The 20,741-nt window shown below is 43.9% G+C and overlaps 1 protein-coding gene and 1 pseudogene across 1 annotated transcript; one reads left to right on the forward strand and one right to left on the reverse strand.

Annotated features, from left to right (window-relative positions):
* Positions 1-2,978: 2,978 nt before the first annotated feature.
* Positions 2,979-7,120, reverse strand: LOC138414938 (DNA-directed RNA polymerase III subunit RPC6 pseudogene; annotated as a pseudogene).
* On the forward strand, positions 5,631-14,385 carry LOC138414939 (polyunsaturated fatty acid (12S)/(13S)-lipoxygenase, epidermal-type-like). The gene is made up of 13 exons (XM_069542809.1): positions 5,631-5,765; positions 6,146-6,347; positions 6,534-6,615; positions 6,700-6,822; positions 7,332-7,435; positions 7,578-7,738; positions 8,556-8,699; positions 8,795-9,004; positions 12,382-12,551; positions 12,672-12,794; positions 13,363-13,462; positions 13,570-13,737; positions 13,830-14,385. The coding sequence occupies exons 1-13, from the start codon at positions 5,631-5,633 to the stop codon at positions 14,007-14,009; spliced, it is 1,902 nt and encodes a 633-aa protein (XP_069398910.1). The 3' UTR covers positions 14,010-14,385.
* The last annotated feature ends 6,356 nt before the right edge of the window (positions 14,386-20,741 follow it).

Raw genomic sequence — 20,741 nt, forward strand, 5'->3', positions numbered from 1 at the left:
AGAGTCTTTTCCAATGAGTCAACTCCTCCCATGAGGTGGCCAAAGTACTGGAGTTTCAGCTTTAGGATCATCCCTTCCAAAGAACACCCAGGGCTGATCTCCTTTAGAATGGACTGGTTGGATCTCCTTGCAGTCCAAGGGACTTTCAAGAGTCTTCTCCAACACCACAGTTCAAAAGCATCAATTCTTTGGTACTCAGCTTTCTTCACAGTCCTACTCTTACATCCATACGTGACCACGGGAAAAACCATAGCCTTGACTAGGCAGACCTTTGTTGGCAAAGTAATGTCTCTGCTTTTGAATATGCTATCTAGGTTAGTCATAACTTTCCTTCCAAGGAGTAAGCGTCTTTTAATTTCATGGCTGCAATCACCATCTGCAGTGATTTTGGAGCCCCAAAAAATAAAGTCTGCCACTGTTTCCACTGTTTCCCCATCTATTTCCCATGAAGTGATGGGACCGGATGCCATGATCTTAGTTTTCTTCCCAAGATGCTATTAAAATGATTATAAAGGAACAAGGAAGGACCCATACTGAAAAGGGCTGGAGAAGGTCCGAAGTGAATGGAAAATTCCAACAACTTTTAGATGGAAAGGAGATGTGGGGTTGAATGATGAAGTGGGGTAAAGGAAGCTGCAGACTTGAAAAGGTGAGAAGCTTATATTGTGGATAAGCTGATCCTTTTTTCAGATCCTTAGATAGGATCATGCATTCCAGGTACAAAGTATGATGAAAGAGAACTGAGAAGCAGGGTTAAAAATAGATATTAATTTAAATATTGTGTTCAAAACAGTTGATTTCTTCTACTCCCATTCACAGAATACTCAGCACCCAGGTGTTTCTAGACAAAAACCCCAGCGGTTTTGTCCCAAAATGGGACAAAATGGAAAATTACTTCTCTATCCAAAATGGAAAACTGTCTGGAAAGTACTTGAAAAAGTGAAGGTGTTGTTTCCCCAGAGTAAATTTCTGTATTAAGGTGTTTCTATTTGAGGTGTGCATGTGTGCTAAGTCGATTCAGTCCTGTCCGCCTCTCTGCAACTCCACGGACTGTAGCCCACCAGCTCCTCTGTCCATGGGATTATCCAGGCAAGAATACTAGAGTGGGTTGCCATTTCCTTCTCTATTTGAGACAGAGACTGCTAACTGCTCTCCAATATCCACTGTCCTCTTTAGGAGGGAACATACCTGCATGGAAAATACCAAGTGCCATGGAGTGAGATGGTGGAGCAGACAGACCCCTTCTGCACCGATGGTCGGAGTATAAATTGGTACAACTACTTTGGAAAACTATTTGGCAATATTTACTAAAAATGAACATATACATACCCCATATTCCAGCAATTCCACTCCTAATTATACAGCCAATAGATGTGTGTATGTATGTTTGCTAAAATTCACTAGAATGTTCATAGCAGCACTATTCACAATATCCCCAAACTGGAAACTACCCAAATGCCAGTCAACAAGGCAAGAAATATATTAGTTGTAGTGTATTTGCACAAAGATTTTGCAATAAAAAAATAAACGAATGAGACCTAATCAAACACAAAAGCTTCTACACAGTAAAGGAAACCATCAACAAAACAAACAGACAACCTACTGACTGGGAGAAAATATTCACAAATGCTGCAACCAACAAGGGGCTAATTTCTAAAATATACAAACAGCTCATACAACTCAGCATCAAAAAAATTCAAACAATCCAATAAAAAATGGGTATAAGACTGAAATAGAATATTTCTTCAAACAAGATATACAGATGACCAAGAAGCATACAAAAAGATATTTAATATCACTAATTATTAGAGAAATGAAAATCAAAACCATAATGAGGTATCATCTTACATTGGTCAGAATGGCCATCATCAAAAAGTCCATAAATAATAAATGCTGGAGAAGCTGTGGAGAAAAGGAAACCCTCCCACAATCTTGGTGGGAATGTAAATTAGTGCAGCTGCTATGGAAAACAGTAGGGAGAATCCTTAAAATAGAGCTACCATGTGATCCAGCAATTCCACTCCTGGGCTTATGTTCAGAAAAGATGAAAACTTTAATTCAAAAAGATATGTGCACCTATTTATAATGGCCAAGACATGGAAGCAATCTAAGTGCAAATGAATGAATAAAGAAAACATGGTATATATAGAATGGAATATTACTTGGCCATAAGAAGAATTAAATATTGCTATACACACTACTATATATAAACTAGACAAACAACAGGACCTACTGTACAGCACAGGGAAATATTTTCGGTATTCTGTAATGACCTATAAGGGAAAAAAATCTGGAAAAGAATATATATATGTATAAACTGAATCACTGTGTTGTATATCTAAAACTAGCACGACACTGTAAATCAACTACTTCCATACAAAAATCAAATAAAAAATAAATGTCAACTCACTTGGGTGTGGTATATGTAAGAAAGACTGAAAAAATCTCTTATTTTGGACCTACTCTTGAAAACTCCCTGCGCTATACAAAAACATTGACCAGTAGCTAGCTATGAAAGGGTAAGTTGCAAAGGGAAAGTTGCCCAGTCATGCCTGAGTCTTTGTGACCCCAAGGAATGTATAGTCTCCAGGACAGAATACTGGAGTGGGTAGCCTTTCCCTTCTACAGGGTATCTTCCCAACCCAGGGAATGAACCCAGGTCTCCCACATTGTAGGCAGATTCTTTACCAGCTGAGCCACAAGGGAAGCCCAAGAATACTGGAGTGGGTAGCTCATCCCTTCTCCAGGGGATCTTCCCAACCCAAGAATCAAACTGGGGTCTCCTGCATTGCAGGCAGTTTCCTTACCAACTGACCTATGGGGGAAGCTCACCAGTAGCTATACATTTATGATTTCATTTAAAAATGTTTACATATGTCTGTATATTTTTTGATTCTCACTTGCTCCAACTATTTGATTAACTATTGCAGCAGAGGAGATAGAAGCTTAAAAGCAAAAAGTGGATTCAAAACTTTTTTTTTTTTTAGTTTTAATTTTAGTTAAGTAAGAATCTAGGGGAAAATTCTAGCAAATAATACAATTGAGCCACAGACTTTAACAACAAAGAGCCAGGGAAGATATTCCCTTTAGGATGAGAACAATGAACATTTATGCACTGAAAACATGACCTTGACAAACAGTTACCATTTGGGTTTGAGGTAAGTACACCAATGTCATCCTCGGAAAGAATATTTCTGACATAAAAAGGCATCAGTAGTGTGTGGAAAGGGATGCTCTACTGTCTCCCACCTCATGCTCCAAGTCTGCGTCCTCAATGAAACCATGGAGAAAACAGAAACGGTGACACTGAGCCATATGTGAAAAATTCCCAATGAAGACCTTGATAAACACCTTTAAAACAGGCATTTTAAAGTTCTGACCATTATCACAGTCCTTGGCAAATACTGACTTGCTGGCTTCTTTTCTTGTGAATCATCAGAAGTCTCGAACGTTCCAACAGGTGGTCTTCCAAGAGGTTCTGAGTATTTTGCTTACTGAAGAATGGATTTCTCCACTAACCTTGTTATCTGTTTCATACCCTGCTGACTACACTATCAATATAAATTTAGTCTTCATAGATTAAAAAAAATATTTTTCTGTAGCAGCAAGTCTGTACCTTGAATGCTTTCAAGGGAGTGTGATGTTCCATCATGAATTAAATTATTTACTTCCGAAGTAACTTCATTTGCAAAACGTCAGCAAAGTTCATGGCTTTCTATTAAAATTCCAGCCATTCTGTCATGTAAATACAGTTAGATGGTGAAATCTCACCACCTTCATGGCAGTCGTCAAAAACTGGGCAGAGTCCGCGGGGCGCCCGGACCAAGCCTGTGGGCGGGATGATGGGACTGACCGCCCGGTAGAGTTTCATGTGTCCGTCCACACTGCCAACAGTGCCCTCTTTGGCAGCAATGATCGTCATCTCTACTTTCCCATCATAAATGAGTGTATTCAAGATGGTCTCTATGTCCTCCATGGACAGCTCCACCTTACTGATTCCCAATTCGCAGATATACATCCACACTTCATGTGATGAAGCAAATGAACTATTTCTTTGTATCATTGGATTCTGTTTGCTTTCTCGTGCGGTTTCTGCCTTGGTTTGTAGGAATTTAAAACACTGTTGGTTAAGCACCTCCACAAATTCAGATTCAAAATCCTGGTCACTGTACCAGGCCCCACCTGTCACAGAGCGGTCTGGCTGCAGGTTATAGAGCATATACACCTTTTTTTTTGAGGCTGCCACAGACTTAACGGCTTTGATAAGCTTTTTACTTTCCAAATTCTTTAGAATTTTGTTAATTTCTGTTAATGGCAAGTTGCTTTTGTATCGGATGTCTCTGCTCCATATTCCTTTATTTCCTGCATCCTCTATAATCTGATACACTAGTTTTTCTTGGTTATCTGATCCTTTCATTTTACCAGCATTCTGAGAATCCTTTATTCTATACAGAAGTCCTGTATTGCTCCTTAAGAGATCCAATTGACCCATGGACAACAGTCTATTGATGGCCACTGCCCGCTGTTGGGCTTCTATATGCGGCATTTCATTCTGAATTACTTGGTCTGTGATTCCATGAGGGAACTGGTGACATAATTCTATAATCCTGTTTTCGATTTCCACCGGATCCGCGTCAGGCGGCTGCACCTTCACCTTCACCTCGGCCATGAGGGCGCAGGTGCCGGGACCTTGGGGGAAGAGACCCCTCCGGGCGGCCGGACTGCGAGCCGAGAGCGATTCAAAACATTTTTGTTCACAATGGAACAGGACGTCCAGGGAAGAGGCAAGTGGACTGGAGAGATGAAGTACCTTAGACGGGTGGGTAGAAATGAACATCCAAAGAAGGAATCTGGAAGGGATTTGTACCTGGGACAGCAGTGGTCCCTAAAGAGGCTTCGGAGAGCCAAGATTAGGAGGGGTGGGGGGTGGCGTGGAAAACTGGATGCAAAGGGAGTGTGTTGACCGGGTACATTACTGGTGCTCCATCCATGGTGCTGGCCCCAAGGAGCTCATTTCAGGGGAAGTCCAAAGGAAGCTTCAGGACTCGACTTGAAGGGGAATTCCAAACTCTCTCCTCTTGGTTGAGGAGTCTGAACAACAAACTCCTCTGTTTCACCTGTTGGTATTATCTCATCCTCGAAAAAATGCCAAGATGGTTAACTCACTCTTCATTGAAAACACCCCCACACTTCAAATGGTCCCACCCCTCCTTATCTCTCTTGCCTGTTGCTATTTATTCACCAAAATTGGGTGGGCATGACAGGCAAACAGTGATGGCACTGTTTAGCTGCCATCATCCACAAGCTGGTGTGTGTGTTCAACTCCTAGCTGGGAGTGGAATTAGCATCACGAAGTGCTTGCCAAATGCGTAAGGGTGGGTGAGTTTTGCTCTCTTTTGCTCACCTGCCTGAGCTTCTGTGAGAAACCCTGCGGACACAGAGCAGCTGACAAGACAGGGACCTGCACATCTGAGGGCCAGACGAACCAGTGGGTGTTAGGTGGGGACCCTGAAACTAGACACAACAGAGACAGTGGTCTGGGTGTGGTTTCCTCGGGGGCTGGGCCTCAGATTCCCATAAAAGGCTTATTTTCCTTCAGGTCCCCCACCCCAGGTCCAAGTCCGGGTAAGATGGGCAAATACAGGATTCGCGTCGCCACTGGAGACTCGCTCTTGGCTGGCTCCAGCAACCTGGTGCAGCTGTGGCTGGTGGGCGAGCACGGGGAGAAGGACCTGGGGAAGATACTGCGGCCGATACGGACCAGGGTTAGTGGAGAAGGTGGTGACTGCGGCGGTCGCGGAGGGGTGCACATGGCGGGCGCTGGGGCCTTGGCAGCGAGGGACCCCTGGGCATCTGGGGAAGGAGATCGGGCACGGGTGGGGTGCCAAGTAGCAAAAGAGAAGGCGAGAGGTCTGGGAGAGAAGCGCTACACTTACTTGCCCGGGTGGAGGGGAAGAGAAAAGGAGACGCCTGCCGGCCTGAGTTCCCCTCGGAGTGGCTTGTTCTTCCTCGCCTCCAACCCGGATTCAGGTCTCTTCCGGGGAGCGGTCGGAGGGGAAAGAGAAGCCTGGCTTCTCGGAGGGTTCTCTGACCCGCCCTCTCCGAGACCCCTGCACCCCATGTCTGAGCGCGTCCTGTGCTGCAGGAGGTGCAGCTAGAGGTCGAAGTCTCCCTATATCTGGGGCGCCTCCTGCTGGTGAAGCTGCGCAAGCACAAAAGCTTGGTGGGTTTCGACTGGTTCTGCAAGTGGATCGCGGTCCAGGGTCCCGGCACCCAAGGCGAGGCCTTTTTCCCCTGCTACCGCTGGGTGCAGGGCAACGAGATCATCTGCTTGCCCGAGGGCACCGGTGAGAGCAGTGGGAAAACAGGAGGCGGCACCTGGTGGGCTGGATGTTCTGATATAAGAGGGAAAGAAGAGAGATGGGGGGAAAGGGAGAAGGGAAAGGATGGGGCTGAGCAGCTCAGTTGTGGAAGGTGTCCGAGAACTAAGCTATGTTAATGGAGACCCTGTTCTACTGCGACCCCTTCCCCAGCCCGGACCATGAGGGATGATCCCCAGAACCAGTTTAAGAAACATCGGGAGCAAGAGCTTGAGGAAAGAAGGAAGGTGTACCGGTGAGCCCCAGGAAGTCTTTGATCCCTAACAGATCCTAAGAAACCCACCACCCTACTTATACCAATTCCATCTTCTTCCTCCAGATGGGGTTTCTGGAAAGAGGGATTAATCCTGCCTATAGCAGGGAATTCGCAATGGGATCTTCCCAGAAACGAGAGATTTCTTGAAGATAAGGATTTAGACTTCAGTCTCTCTCTGGCAAAAGTGTGAGTGCCAGGTTGTTGCTGTTCAGTTGCTAAGTCATGTCCAACTCTTTGCGACCCCATGGACTGTAGGTAGCACATGAGGAGTCCCTGTCCTTAATTTCCCGAGTTTGCCCAAACTTTTGTCCATTGAGTTGATGATGCCATCCAAACATCTCATCCTCTGTCACCCTCTTCCTCTCCTGCCCCCAATCCTTCCCAGCATCAGGGTCTTTTCCAATGAGTCAGTTCTTTGCATCAGGTGGCCAAAGTACTAGAGCTTCAGCTTCAGCATCAGTCCTTCCAATGAATACTCAGGGTTGATTTCCTTTAAGACGGACTGGTTTGATCTCCTTGATGTCCAAGGGACCCTTGAGTCTTCCCCAGCACCACAATTCGAGAGCATCAGTTCTTCGGCATTCAGCCTTCTTTATGGTCCAACTCTCGAGTGCCAGGTTAAGGCTGACATCTTCATCCCAGGATGCAAGGTGGGATTCTCTCCTGAACTTCTTGCACTTGCCTTCTCTGCACAGGTTGAAGGACTTGGCCTTAAAGGGGACATTAGATCTCACAAATTCTGTAAGAAGACTGGAAGACTTCAGTAAAGTATTCCCACGAGGAAAAACTCCTCTGGCTGGTCAGTTACCTTAACCTCCCCAGACCTACCCACATATTTCTAACTCAGGGATCTGAAAGGAGAGGGGAGAGGGTCAGGGAGTAATAGGGCTGTGACATCAGGAGCTCGGAGCTCACAGCATCCTCCCACCTGTTGTCCCTAGAGCAGGTCCGCAATTCCTGGAAGGATGATGCCCTATTTGGGTACCAGTTCCTCAACGGGGCAAACCCCATGCTCCTGAGACGCTCCACGAGTCTCCCGTCACGGTTGGTGCTGCCTCCAGAAATGGAAGACTTGAAGACACAGCTGGAGAAAGAACTCCAGGTGCTGTGCTTCATCTGATCACCCATCACCCAACCGTCATTCCAGTCTCCTTCTCTTTGCCTCATTCTTCTCTTCCCCTTCCCTCATTTCCTCCATCAGCACCTGTTTAATCTACACCCTCCTCCATCTATACTTCAGGGTTTCTCAACTTTGGCGCTGATATTTTTGGGTCAGATAACTCTGTTCTGGGAGGCTGTCCTGTGCATTGTAGAATGCTTAGTGGCATCTCTGGCTACAACCCACTAGCTGCCAGCAGCATCCCCCAGGTGTCTTCAGGCATTGCCAAATATCTTCTAGGGGGTAACATCTTGGGTTGAGACCCACTGATCTACACCAACTGCTGTTATCTCCTTCTGCTAACTCTTCTTTCCATCTCCATTTTCATCTCTTCTTTCTTCATTAGCTATTTCTCAGCCTTAGGGAAGAGCCCAAACTTTTGGAGGGAAATAGCAAGAGAGACTAAACAAAGCCCTGGAGACAGTTGGGGCTATGTTTTTGGGGGGACGGGAATTCAGATCAAAGAAATGTGCCACATTTGGCTAAAGCCTGAAGGAGGGTGATAAGGGAAGAGTTTTGTTGTGGGCTAAGGGGGTAGAAGGAAAACCACAAAATTCACATCGGAGAGCTCCAACTCTGATGAAAGATACTGGACATGGAAACTGTGCACTTAGGGCTTTGGTTATCGGAGAAGTAATTGGTATTTAAGTAAAAGACTTGATGGATAGGGAAAGGAATCAGCCTGACCAATGAGAGAAGGGCAGGTCAGGTCCAGAACTAACCTCAATCCCTTTATCTATCCCTGCTCCCCACCCCCTAGACTGGATCTCTGTTTGAAGCTGACTTCTCCCTGCTGGATGGGGTCAAGCCTAATGTCATCATTTTTAAGCAACAGTATGTAGCAGCCCCTCTGGTCATGCTGAAGCTCCAGCCCGATGGAAGACTCTTACCTATGGTCATCCAGGTGAGAGGACCCAGGTGTCCTGCCCCCAGTCATTGATCTTCCTTAGGGACTTGGACACCCAGGTCCTTAGCCCTCAACTCTCTCTCCTGCTCTAGCTCCAGCCACCTCGGAATGGATGCCCCCCACCTGTGTTGTTCCTGCCTTCAGATCCCCCCATGGCCTGGCTCCTTGCCAAGACCTGGGTCCGGAGCTCTGATTTTCAGCTGCACCAGCTACAGTCACACCTGCTGAGGGGCCACCTGATAGCTGAGGTTATTTCTGTGGCCACCATGAGGAGCCTGCCCAGCCTGCATCCTATCTACAAGGTATTTCGTGCGTGCGTGCTAAGTCGCTTCAGACGTGTCCAACTCTGTGAGATCCTATGGACTGTAGCCCGCCAGGCTCCTCTGTCTAGGGGATTCTCCAGAATACTGGAGTTTGGTTGCCATTTCCGCCTCCAGGGGATCTTCCCGACCCAGGGATAGAACCTGCGTCTCTTATGCCTCCTGCATTGGCAGGCAGGTTCTTTACCACTGGCGCCACCTTTCAGCATCTCTTAATTCTGCATCTGACTGCCCTTCAGATTTCATACTCCTAGACTCTGGAGATGTTTACACATGAGCTTGTGGCATGTTTAGTAGCAATCTCAGTTTACACAGACACACATATACACAGTGCTATGGAAATGCCTAGAATTAAAGAAAGAGTGAGAATGGGTTTTACAAAGAAATTGAAATTTGGGCTGAGGATGTTGTCAGTTGGATAGCAAGGGGCGGGACATTCCAGTCAGAGAGATCTGTGGAGGTCTGTGGATGATGACTGATATCAGGTGTGACTGGAGAGAAGGGTGTGAGTGATCGAAGTGCTGGGTAGGAGGAAAGGGAGGTGGGAGAAGATGAGGGGGAAAGCCCTGTTACTTGGTGGGGAGAAGAATCAAGAGCTCTGCTTGAAATGTCAGGAAAGGGAGTTCCCTGGTGGCCTAGTGGTTAGGATTCAAGCTTATACTGCCAAGGCCTGAGTTCATTCCTTGGTTGGGAAACTGAAATCCCACAAGTCATGTGGTGTGGCCAAAAAAAAAAAAAAAGTAAAGAAAAGAAAAAGAAAAAGTCAGGAAGGCAGTTAGATATGAGCCTGGAGTTCTTGGAATGGGTCAGGATTAAAGATATAGATTTCTTTATGTATTTTTTTTTAGGTAAGAAGTGGATTTATTTTGAGAGAAACACACTCCACAGAGTGTGGGCCATCTTAGAAGGCAAGTGTGGCTGAAGGTATAGATTTTAAAGTTATCAGAAAACAGACATATCTAAAGTCATTATGAAGACTCGATGAAGCTGTCTAGGGTTTGTAGCTACAGCAGAGAATTTGGCCCAGATATAACTCTAGGGTGTCATAACCCTTATAAATTGAAAGGAGGGAATTAAGTAAGAGAAGGAGCAAGAGGAGAGCTATCTACTGAGGAAGGAAGGAAACAAGAAATGTGATACCAGGGCAGCCAAAAGGAAAAAGTGTTTCGAGAGAGAGGTGTGACGGTGTCACATGCTGTTGAGAAGCAAACACAGTTACAGACAGAGAAGTGACATTTGGATTTGTTGATATGGAGGTCATTGGTTAATCCGCTGGTTAATCCTATCTCAGGGGAGCGGAGGTGGCAGAAGCCCGGTCAGTGTGGGCTGAGCAGAAAAATGTCATGTGGGGAAGCAGAGACAATACTAGGCGACTCCTTTAAGACTCGCTGTGAGAAGCAGATGTGCAGACTGACAGAGCGAACTTACGGTTACCGGGGCAGGGGAGGGGGGAGGAATGGTCAGGGGGCTTGGGATTGACATGCGCACACTGCTATAGTAAAGGTGTCCATTGGCAGATGAATGGATAAGGAAGTTGTGGTACATAGACACAATGGAATAGTACTCAGCTACAAAAAAAGAACGCATTTGAGTCAGTTCTAATGAGGTGGATGAAACCGGAGCCTATTATACAGAGTGAAGTAAGTCAGAAAGAGAAACACCAATACAGTATATTATTAATGCATATATATGGAATTTAGAAAGATGGTAATGATGACCCTATATGCGAGACAGCAAAAGAGACACAGATGTAAAGAACAGACTTTTGGACTATGTGGGAAAAGGAGAGGATGGCACAATTTGAGAAAATCGCATTGAGATATGTATATTACCATATGTAACACAGATGACCAGTGCAAGTTTGATGCATGAAGCAGGGCACTCAAAGCTGGTGCTGTGGGACAGCCCAGAGGGATGGGGTAGGGAGGGAGGTGGGAGGGGGTTCAGGATGGGGGGATACATGCACCCTGTGGCTGATTCATGTCGATGTGTGGCAAAAACCACCACAATACGGTAAAGTAATTAGCCTCCAATTAAAATATACAAATTAATTTAAAACAAAGCAAACAACAAAAAAAGATGGACAATCAACAAAGACCTACTGTATAGCACAGGGAACTCTGTTCATTATTATGTAACAACCTAAATGGGAAAAGATTTTGAAAAAGAATAGATACATGTATATGTACAACTGAATCACTTTGTTGTACACCTGAAACTAATACTTTATTAATCAATTATATTCCAATATAAAATAAAAAGTTTTTAAAAAAAGAAGACTTGCTATGAAAGGGGAAGCAAGCAATGAGGATGCTGCTAGAGAGTGGTTTAAGTTTAAGCCAAGGGTTTTTCTTCTTTAGAGTATCAAATACTAAGTGAGAGAGAGAACGAGCAGGAGTGACATCCTAGGGAAGGCAAAGAGGAGGTGAAGAGTTTGCATTGGAAACCAGTGGAGATACTTTACTGACAGGAATAAGACACAGGTATAAGACAGAATTTCACTTGTAGGAAACTTTCTAGTTTTTTGTGATGTGAGACAAAGGACTCCTAAAATTCTTATATATTACATAAAACTGTGCAAATAAGTGAACTTTGACCTTGGGTGACCCCAAGAAGACAGTTTCTCATCTTCCCTCTTCCAAATCTTAACCTGACCCAATACAATCCAACAGGCACGCTCTTCTTTTCATGAAGACCCATCCTCTCCCCTGTTTATTTCCTCTCTCTGGTCCTCTAATCTCCTTTCCACTCATGGGTCCTGGGACCCCTCTTATTTGACTGTGTCCCAATTTTTTCTTCCATATCAGCTCCTGATTCCACACTTTCGCTACACCATGGAGATCAACGTGCTGGCCCGGAGTAATCTTGTCTCTGAATGGGGAATTTTTGATCTGGTATGGAGAGGGATGGGTAAAGAGGGAGGAGGGTACAAGGATGAAGAAATTCACTTTCCCATTCCTCCCTGAAGCTCTGTGTCCTCTACCAAAGGCCGGCCCTGATCTGCCTCACACCTGAGTAGCTTCCTTCATAAAGGGACCTAAGTAGGGCCACTGCGCTTGAATCTCCTGACCCTGACTGCCAGCCCCCTCAGCTGACATGTGCTTCGTGCTTAGTCACTCAGTCATGTCCTGCTCTTTGCATCCCCATGGACTGTAGCCCTCCAGGCTCCTCTGTCCATGGAATTCTCCAGGCAAGAATACTGAAGAGGGTTGCCATGCTCTTCTCCAGGGGATCTTCCCAACCCAGGGATTGAATCCAGGTCTCCCACATTGCAGGCGGATTCTATATGCTCTGAGCCACCAGGTAAGCCCTCAGCTGACGTGGCAAACACTAATTTATCTGCTGTGGGTTGCCCTCAGGTGGTGAGCACTGGGAGTGGCGGCCACGTAGACATTCTCCAGAGAGCCACAGCTGGTCTGACGTATCGCTCCTTCTGCCCTCCTGATGACCTGGCAGACCGTGGGCTCCTGGATGTGAAGTCTTCTCTCTATGGCCAAGATGCGCTCAGGCTCTGGGGAGCCATCAGCCGGTGAGAGCCACACCACAGGGAAGACCCCGTGGGCCCCCTGGTGAGAACAAGGGGGACTGCAGATCCAGAAGGTCCTAGGCTGGCCATCTGAAACCCAGTGTCTTCTTCCCTGGGGAGCAGGTATGTAGAGAAGATGGTCAGTCTTTTCTACAAGAGTGATGGAGCTGTGAAAGATGATCCAGAACTGCAGGCCTGGTGTAGCGAGATCACTGAGACTGGACTGCAGGGGGCCCAGGACCGGGGGTAAGGCCCAGATCCCTCCCCACTGACCCTGTCAACAATCCACACCTTTTCACAATACTGTAAGTCACCCTAGGGGAGTTTGGGGGAAAATGGATACATGTATATGTACCACTGAATCCCTTTGCTGTTCACCTGAAACTCACAAGCTTGTTAACTGGCCATATCTCAGTGCAAAAAAAAAAAAAAGTTTAAAGCCAAAAAAAAAAAATTTAAGACACCCTACACTCAGAGCTTCCTCCAGAAATTCTAATTCTAGTCACTCCCGATTCCCCAGCCCCCTTCCTTTCTCATCTTCTCATATAGCATTCCCCATCCTTATGCAACTTGCTAAGAGCTTCCTGTAGAACCAAATACATTTCCCTTAGTTATTTTCCCTCACCTTTTCCTACCCTTTCTCCCTAATGCCAACGTTCATCCAAGCCCATAAACATGTGAATACACACTATGTGTGTACTAGAGGCACAGCCACACACAGGAATTCTTTTCCATATCCCCAGATATCTTTCACTGCCTGAGATCAACTGTCTCCTGTCCTGGTCTCAAAGCCTCAAACTCTTACCCCACACAGGTTCCCCATCTCCTTAGAGTCCCGAGCTCAGCTCTGCCACTTCATCACCATGTGCATCTTCACGTGCACTGGTCAGCACGCTTCCACCCACCACGGCCAGGTAACCTGTTGTGATCCTCGGCCCCTGGGACTCCCGGGAGGTAGAAGATAGGGGACCAAACGCCTGGGTCATCAGCCTGGGTTTCTGAGAGGCTCTCCCACCTGCAGCTGGACTGGTACTCCTGGATCCCGAATGGTCCATGCACCATGCGGAAGCCTCCGCCCATCTCCAAGGACGTGACAGAGAAGGATATAGTAGACGCACTGCCTGGTCTGCACCAGGCCCGAACACAGAAGACCTTCATAAAATTCCTTGGCCGACGCCAGCCTGTCATGGTTAGAGATGGATGCCTACACCCTAGGGGAGAAGGAGCAGTGTTCTTGGCTGCGGGGTCCACGGGCTGAGCCTTTTTGTTCTCCCCTGTCAGGTGGCCTTGGGGCAGCACAAAGAAAACTATTTCTCTGACCCTGGGCCTCAAGCTGTGCTGAAGCAATTCCAGGAGGAGTTGGCTGCCCTGGACAAGGAGATTGAGGTCCGGAATGCAGGCCTGGACCTGCCCTATGAGTATCTTCGACCCAGCATGGTAGAGAACAGTGTGACCATCTGATGCCTTGCACACATCATTCCCAAACTCTGCCCTCCCTAAGTACCCTTTGAATACCCCACCCTCCTTGGCCACAGCCTCTGGTGAACAGATTGTCCCCTAAGCTGTGTGGTCAGTGCTCAGGGATGCTACATCACCCAACTCTAGGGAATACATAATGAAGGGTTCCCACTGAATTTTGGAGCCCATCCCTACCCACAGCTGCCCTACCTTAATGTCCACCTAGCCCTACACTTCTTTGTCCTTTGTCCCTGTCTCCTCTTTCTCAAAGAATCTAGTTTGTATATAAATGAAATGAAAAGACATATAAAATAAATGAAAAGATCTAATTGAATAATAAAGTTGGTTATGCATGGTGAAGGAAAGAGGTGGGAAAAAAGATCTTTGTTTCCTGTTCTCTCATTCAGATTTCAAGGAAGGAAAATAAAGATGCTTTCCTGGAACAAAAATTTCTTCCTGTAATAAATACATCCTTCAAGGGCTTTCTTAAACCTTTTAAACCTAAATTAGGGAAGTTCTGATTGATTGCCCAAAGCATTGAATACCAGCAAAGCTGTATAGGAAACTGTATAAATCAGGGTTGAGAGCAGCGTGGAAGAAAGGAGAAGGCAAGGAGGGCCTATTGGTAGAACTGAGAAATCACCAGGGAAAATATACATGTGAAATGTCAAGGGGTTACCCTGAATGACTAGGTCTGTACCTTTGACATGGGCCAGTGAAATACTTAGGGACATGTAGGATTTAGAATAGAATCCATCTGAATTCTCCTTCTAGTTGTAGGAAAACACATTTTTAAAAAACAGTCCTTAAAAACAGGAGTTGCACACTCTGGAAGATTCTTCTTGTTCTTTTCCACCTGCATCTGTACAGAGACACATGTGGGAAAGAACAAAAAAATCTTCAGCATGAAGAGGACTCTCACCAGAAACATACTCCTAGGGAGCAGATCAAAATTATACTTCCAATGTGAGTTTAGGAAAAAACCTCATGATTTAATCACAACTGTGAAGGAATATCAAAAAGAAGGGGTAAGAAGGGAACTAGCAGAATTATTAGAGAAATGGAAATTGAAACTACAATGAGGTACCACCTCACACTGGTCAGAGTGGCCATCATTAAAAACTCTACAAAAAACAAATGCTGGAGAGGGTGTGAAGAAAAGGGAACTCTCCTATACTGTTAGTGGAACGTAAGTTGATGCAGCCACCATGGAGAAAGTATGGAGGTTCCTCAGAAAACTAAAAACAGAATCATCACTTGATCCAGCAATCCCACTCCTCAGCGTATATCCAGGCAAAACCCTAATTCAGAAAAGTACACTGCACTGTTCACAATAGCCAAGACATGGAGACAACCTAAGAGTCCATTAACAGATGAACGGATAAAGACGTGGCACACACATACAAGGGGATACTACTCAGCCATGAAGAGTAAATAACGCCATTTTCAGCAACATAGATGGAACTAGAGACTATCATACTAAGTGAAGTAAGTCAGAAAGAGAAAGACAAATGTCATATGATATCACTTATATGTGGAATCTAAAATACAACACGAATTAACCCACTGATGAGACTTAAGAAACAGACTCACGGACACAGAGAACAGATTGCTACTTGCCGAGGGGAGGGTTTTGGGGAAGGGATGTAGCGGGAGGCTGGGGTTAGCAAATGTTAGCTATTATATATAAAATGGATAAACAACAGGGTCCTACTGTACAGCATGGGGAACTATATTCAATATCCTATGATAAACAATAACGGAAAAGCTTATTAAAAAAGAAGGTATATATGGACTTCCATGGTGGCTCAGTGGTAAAGAATCCACTTGCCAATGCGGGAGACACAGGGTGGGTCTCTGGTCCAGGAAGAACCCACACATTGTGGAGCAACTCAGTCCATGCACCGCAACTACTGAGCCCGTGCTCTAGAGCCCGGCCCACGCGCTGCAGCTACGGAAGCCGGCATGCCCTAGAACCAGAGCTCTGCAGCAAGAGAAGTCACCACAATTAGAAGCTTGCGCACCACAACCAGAGAGTAGCCCCCGTTCACCACAACGAGAGAAAAGCCCGAGTGCAGCAACGAAGATCCAGCACAGCCGAAAATAAATAGACACATATTCATTGTTAAAAAACAATACATATATAAAACTGAATCACTTTGCTATACAGCAGAAATTATTACAATATTGTAAATCAACTATACTTCAATAAAGAAAGTCAATGGAATATGAAAAAAAGAGTTAATTAACAGAACACAGGATGAGGGAAGATCAGGAGCACAAAAAAGAAAATAAAAATATTTAAGAAATATATATATATGTAAAGAAGGGAACTAGCAGAATTCTGGGAAGAAACACAAGGCGAAAGAAAAAAACATGGAAGAAATATAAGATAAAATTAGGAAGAGCAAAACAGAGACTAGACATACAAAGCACAGTAGAAAGGTTAGAAATTTAAAAGCTAATAAAACAAAATGCAAACCAAAATAAAGATGAACGGTTTAGAGGGAAAATACACAACGGGTATGAATGACTGAGAGTGAAGGACAGATTAATTGCAATTCCTAAAAAAGAAGCAATGAGATAGAACAATGGAATAGAATACATATGTTAAAATGTATATAATGGAAGAAATCTCTCTTGAAATAAAAATCTACATATTGAATGGAAAAATCAAGTACCAGTGAAAACGGACCTAGAATTGTCAACTCAGAGGTATATCCCTAAAGTTACTGGATTTTAAAGATGAGTAAACAGTCCTGTAGGCAGAAGGGCAAAAAGAGCAAGTCACAGTAGTCAATGCCAAACAGCATCGGGTCCATCCCTTCAAAATATTCAAGGAAAAAGCTAGCCAAGGATTTTCGTGTCTTTTTTCTTTCTCTCTCTCTCTTTTTTTATTGTGTTAAAATACACATAATATAAAATTTGCCACCTTAACCATTTTAAAGTATAGCAGTTCAGTGGCATTAAATATACTCACACTGTTGTGTAGACCTCACCATCATCCACTGCTAACTTCATCTTATAAAACTGAAACTCTATAGCCATTAAACAATAATTCTATATCCTACCCTTCCCCCAGACCCTGGAAACCACCATTATACTTTCTGTCTACATGATTTTGACTCTTCTAAGTATTTTATATAAGTGAAATTATATGGTATCTATATTTCTGTGGCTTTGCATGAACCCTGACTTCTCCATTTATTCATCTTGAAACTGATTTCTGGTGGTCCAGGGGTGAATAATCTGCCTGCCAGTGCAGGGGACACAGGTTTGATCCCTACTCCAGGAAGGTTCCACATGCCATGGGACAACTAAGCCCGTACATCATGACTACTGAAGCCCACATGCCCAGAGTTCAAGCTCCACAACAAGAGAAGCCACTGCAATGAGAGGCCCGTGCACTGCAAGGAAGAGTAGTCCCCCTTGCCACAGCTAGAGAAAGCCCACCCGCAGCAATAAAGACTCAGTGCTACCAAAAATTAACTAATTAATTAAAATAAAATTTTAAGATATGGTGTGAAATAATGGTCCAATTCCATTTTTTTCTCACCTGGATAATTAGTTATCCCAGCACTGTTTGCTGAGAAGTCCATCTTTCTCAACTAGGTTATAATGCTGACATAAATTAAGTTGCCATGTATGAATGGGACTATTTCTGGCTGTTTTATTTCCTTTATCAGTTTGTCTTTCTCTGTTCCATACTAACAGAATTACTACATTTTTATGATGAACATAGCCTATTATTTGAAAATACATATTCATTTAATTTGTCCTTAAGGGTGCTTTCACTTTTCTTCAACTTCTGGCCTTCCGTATAAATATTAGATTCTGTTTGTGAAGTTCCATAAAGAAAACCTGTTGTGATTTTGTTGCTGCTGTTGCTCTGGGTCCTATGTTGCTGTGCACAGGCTTTCTCTAATTGAGGTGAGCAGGAGCTACTCTCAAGTTGCGTGTACAGGCTTCTCACTGCAGCGGCTTCTCTTGTTTCAGAACATGGGCTCTAAAGCTTTCAGGCTTCAGTAGTTGTGGCACTCAGGCTTAGTTACCCCTCAGCAAGGGGGATCTTCCCGAACCAGGAAATGTTCACTGCATTGGCAGGCAGATTCTTATCCATTGGATCACCAGGAAAGCCCAAACCTGCTGTGATTTTGACTGGCATTGTCTACATGACTTTTTAAGTCTTAAGCTAACTTTGTACATTTGATATGTATCTAACCCAGTCATTTTTTATATTGCTGAATTCAATTTGTTAACATTTTGCCATTTTTACCTCTATGTTATTGAGAGAAAGGTCTATAATTTTCTTTTCTTAAGCAATCCTTCTCTGATTTTTATCAAGGTTTTAACTGCCCAGTAGAGTTATTTGGGTAGGGTTTCTCTTTTTGTTGTTGTTGCTATTTTTGGAAACATCTTATCTAAGACTGGGATTATCTTTTCCTAGAATATTTTACACAACTCTAAAACTTCTAGGTCTGTTTGAGTGTGTGTATGTGTGTGATTTTTGTTGCTGTTGTTTTGTTTGCTCATTTGTTTTGGTAGGAAGGTTTTTAACTATATGATAAAATTCTTTAATAGTTTAAAATATATTTAGGTTTTCTATTCTCGAGGAAGATTTAGTTCTACTTTGGGAACTTTCAACACTTCATCAAATTTATTATCATTTTGTATTTACAATATTGTTTTATTTACCAATTACCCTCAGCAGCAAAGGACACAAGACCAGAAATGAGAGCGTAGACCTTCCCTATGAATACCTAAAACCCAGCTGCATAGAGAACAGCATCAGTACATTAGCCCCAATCTATTCCCTTTTCAAAGACCTCAGACTACCATGATAGTTAGAAAAAGGAGAAGAAAAAATCCATAAAATATCAGGGAACTGAAACAGTGAATTAAAAAATTTAAGATAATACATTAGGAATAAAGATACAGTTGATAGGATCAATAAAGTAAAAAACTGACTCCTTGAGAAGACCGACAAAACTGACAATCTTCTGTCAAGCCCGGTCAAACATAAAAAGGATGAAAGTGTAAATAAATAAGTGAAAAGAATCATATTAACAGCGCTAAACCTGTTCTTCTTATTACAATTGACATAAACAGAGATAAACGACATGGAATATCAGTCTCCGATCTGGAGATAAAGATGAGGAGGGGTTTAGGGGGTGGGAAAGGAGAGGGGGGCCTTGCTAAGAGAGCATGAATTTCTGGGACTCTCACTTAAAACTCTGATACACACTATTCACAACAGCTCAGTGGTAAAAGAATCTGCCTGCCAATACAGGAGATGCAGGAGACTCTGGTTCGATCCCTAAGTTGGGAAGATTCCCTGGAGTAGGAAATGGCAACCTACTTCAGTATTCTTGCCTGGAAAATTCCATGAACAGAGGAGTTTGGTAGGTTGCAGTTCATGGGGTCACAAAAGAGTCAGATATGACCAGGCGACTGGGCATAGCACAGCACATTTACAATAGCCAAGGCAAGGAAGCAACCCAAGTGCCCATTAACATATGGTTGGATTAAGAAATATCATATATATACATTTTTTTTTCTTCCTAATATACTCAGCTGTAAGAAAAAAAGAATGGGGCCTCCCTGGCAGTTTAGTGGTTAAGAATCTGCCTTCCAATGCAGGGGACATGGGTTTGATTCCTGGTCAGGGAAATAAGATCCTATATGCCATGGAACAACTAAGCCCGTGAGCTGCAGCTACTGAGCTCACATGCTTTAGAGCCTGTGAGCCACAGCTAGAGAGTCTGTGTGCCACAACAAAACAACAAAAACAACATAATACAGTGAATAAGGTAGAAACAGACATATATGGCCCATTAAAAACCACCCACTGCTGCCAACCTTTCAACAACTCAGTCACCATCTCACCCAGCAGGAGGTGGAGTTTGAGCTTAGGACTTGCCTTATCAGAAGGATTATAAAAGACAGTCTCAGAAATAAACTCTCAGAATTTTTTCACTGGTCATAAGCTTTTCTGGAGAAACTCTGTGAGGTAAAGATTGAAAGAACTTGAAGACTGAGTTTCAGAAGAGGAGTGAATGAAGGAGGTTAAAGGACTGAGTCTGGGTTTATGAGTATGGGCACGACTGGGCTGGAGAGAAGAAAAATTGAGTTAGATGAACAATGGACATTTATGTGAAGAAATTAAGCAGACGATTGGACCAGGATTACTGAGACCCAAATTAAACTATCAAGACTGAATGCGGGTAGGCCAAGGACTCACGCCAGTCTTCAAATCATTTCACCATAATAAACAAGGTCCTCCAGTACAGCACAGAAAACTGTATTCAGTATCAATGATAAACCATAATGAAAAATAATATGCTAAAAATGAATGTACATATATATATATATACTGAATCACTTTGCTGTACAGTAGAAATTAACACAATACTGTAAATCAACTATACTTTAAAAAAAAAAAGCCCACTATAATCTTCCAGGAGGAACTGGTACAATCACTCTTATTTTACTGACAGAATCTGCCAGGCATCATTGGACATAAGAGGCTCTAAATCTTTGTTAATGTTGATTTCTGTATGAACTTCACACCCCTAATTTTCCCACCAATCGTCTTTCTCCCCTCCTTTCATACCAGGCTCAAAACAGCTTCAGGAATCCTGGTCACATCCCTTTGATGTGACCTTGATCAGTTCTTGTCTCTTAATCCAACTGTACTCATGCAGGGCAGTACTGTTGCACCAATTCCAGGTGGGC

Source organism: Ovis canadensis, chromosome 11 (assembly GCF_042477335.2).
Source record: "Ovis canadensis isolate MfBH-ARS-UI-01 breed Bighorn chromosome 11, ARS-UI_OviCan_v2, whole genome shotgun sequence".
Lineage (NCBI taxonomy): Eukaryota > Metazoa > Chordata > Mammalia > Artiodactyla > Bovidae > Ovis > Ovis canadensis.

Excerpts from the sequence above, each read along its gene's own strand:
- LOC138414939 (XM_069542809.1), top strand. The coding sequence starts at position 5,631 with ATGGGCAAATACAGGATTCGCGTCGCCACTGGAGACTCGCTCTTGGCT. Across the intron at positions 12,552-12,671 it reads CTCTGGGGAGCCATCAGCCG|GTATGTAGAGAAGATGGTCA; the intron begins GTGAGAGCCACA and ends CCTGGGGAGCAG. Across the intron at positions 12,795-13,362 it reads CAGGGGGCCCAGGACCGGGG|GTTCCCCATCTCCTTAGAGT; the intron begins GTAAGGCCCAGA and ends TACCCCACACAG.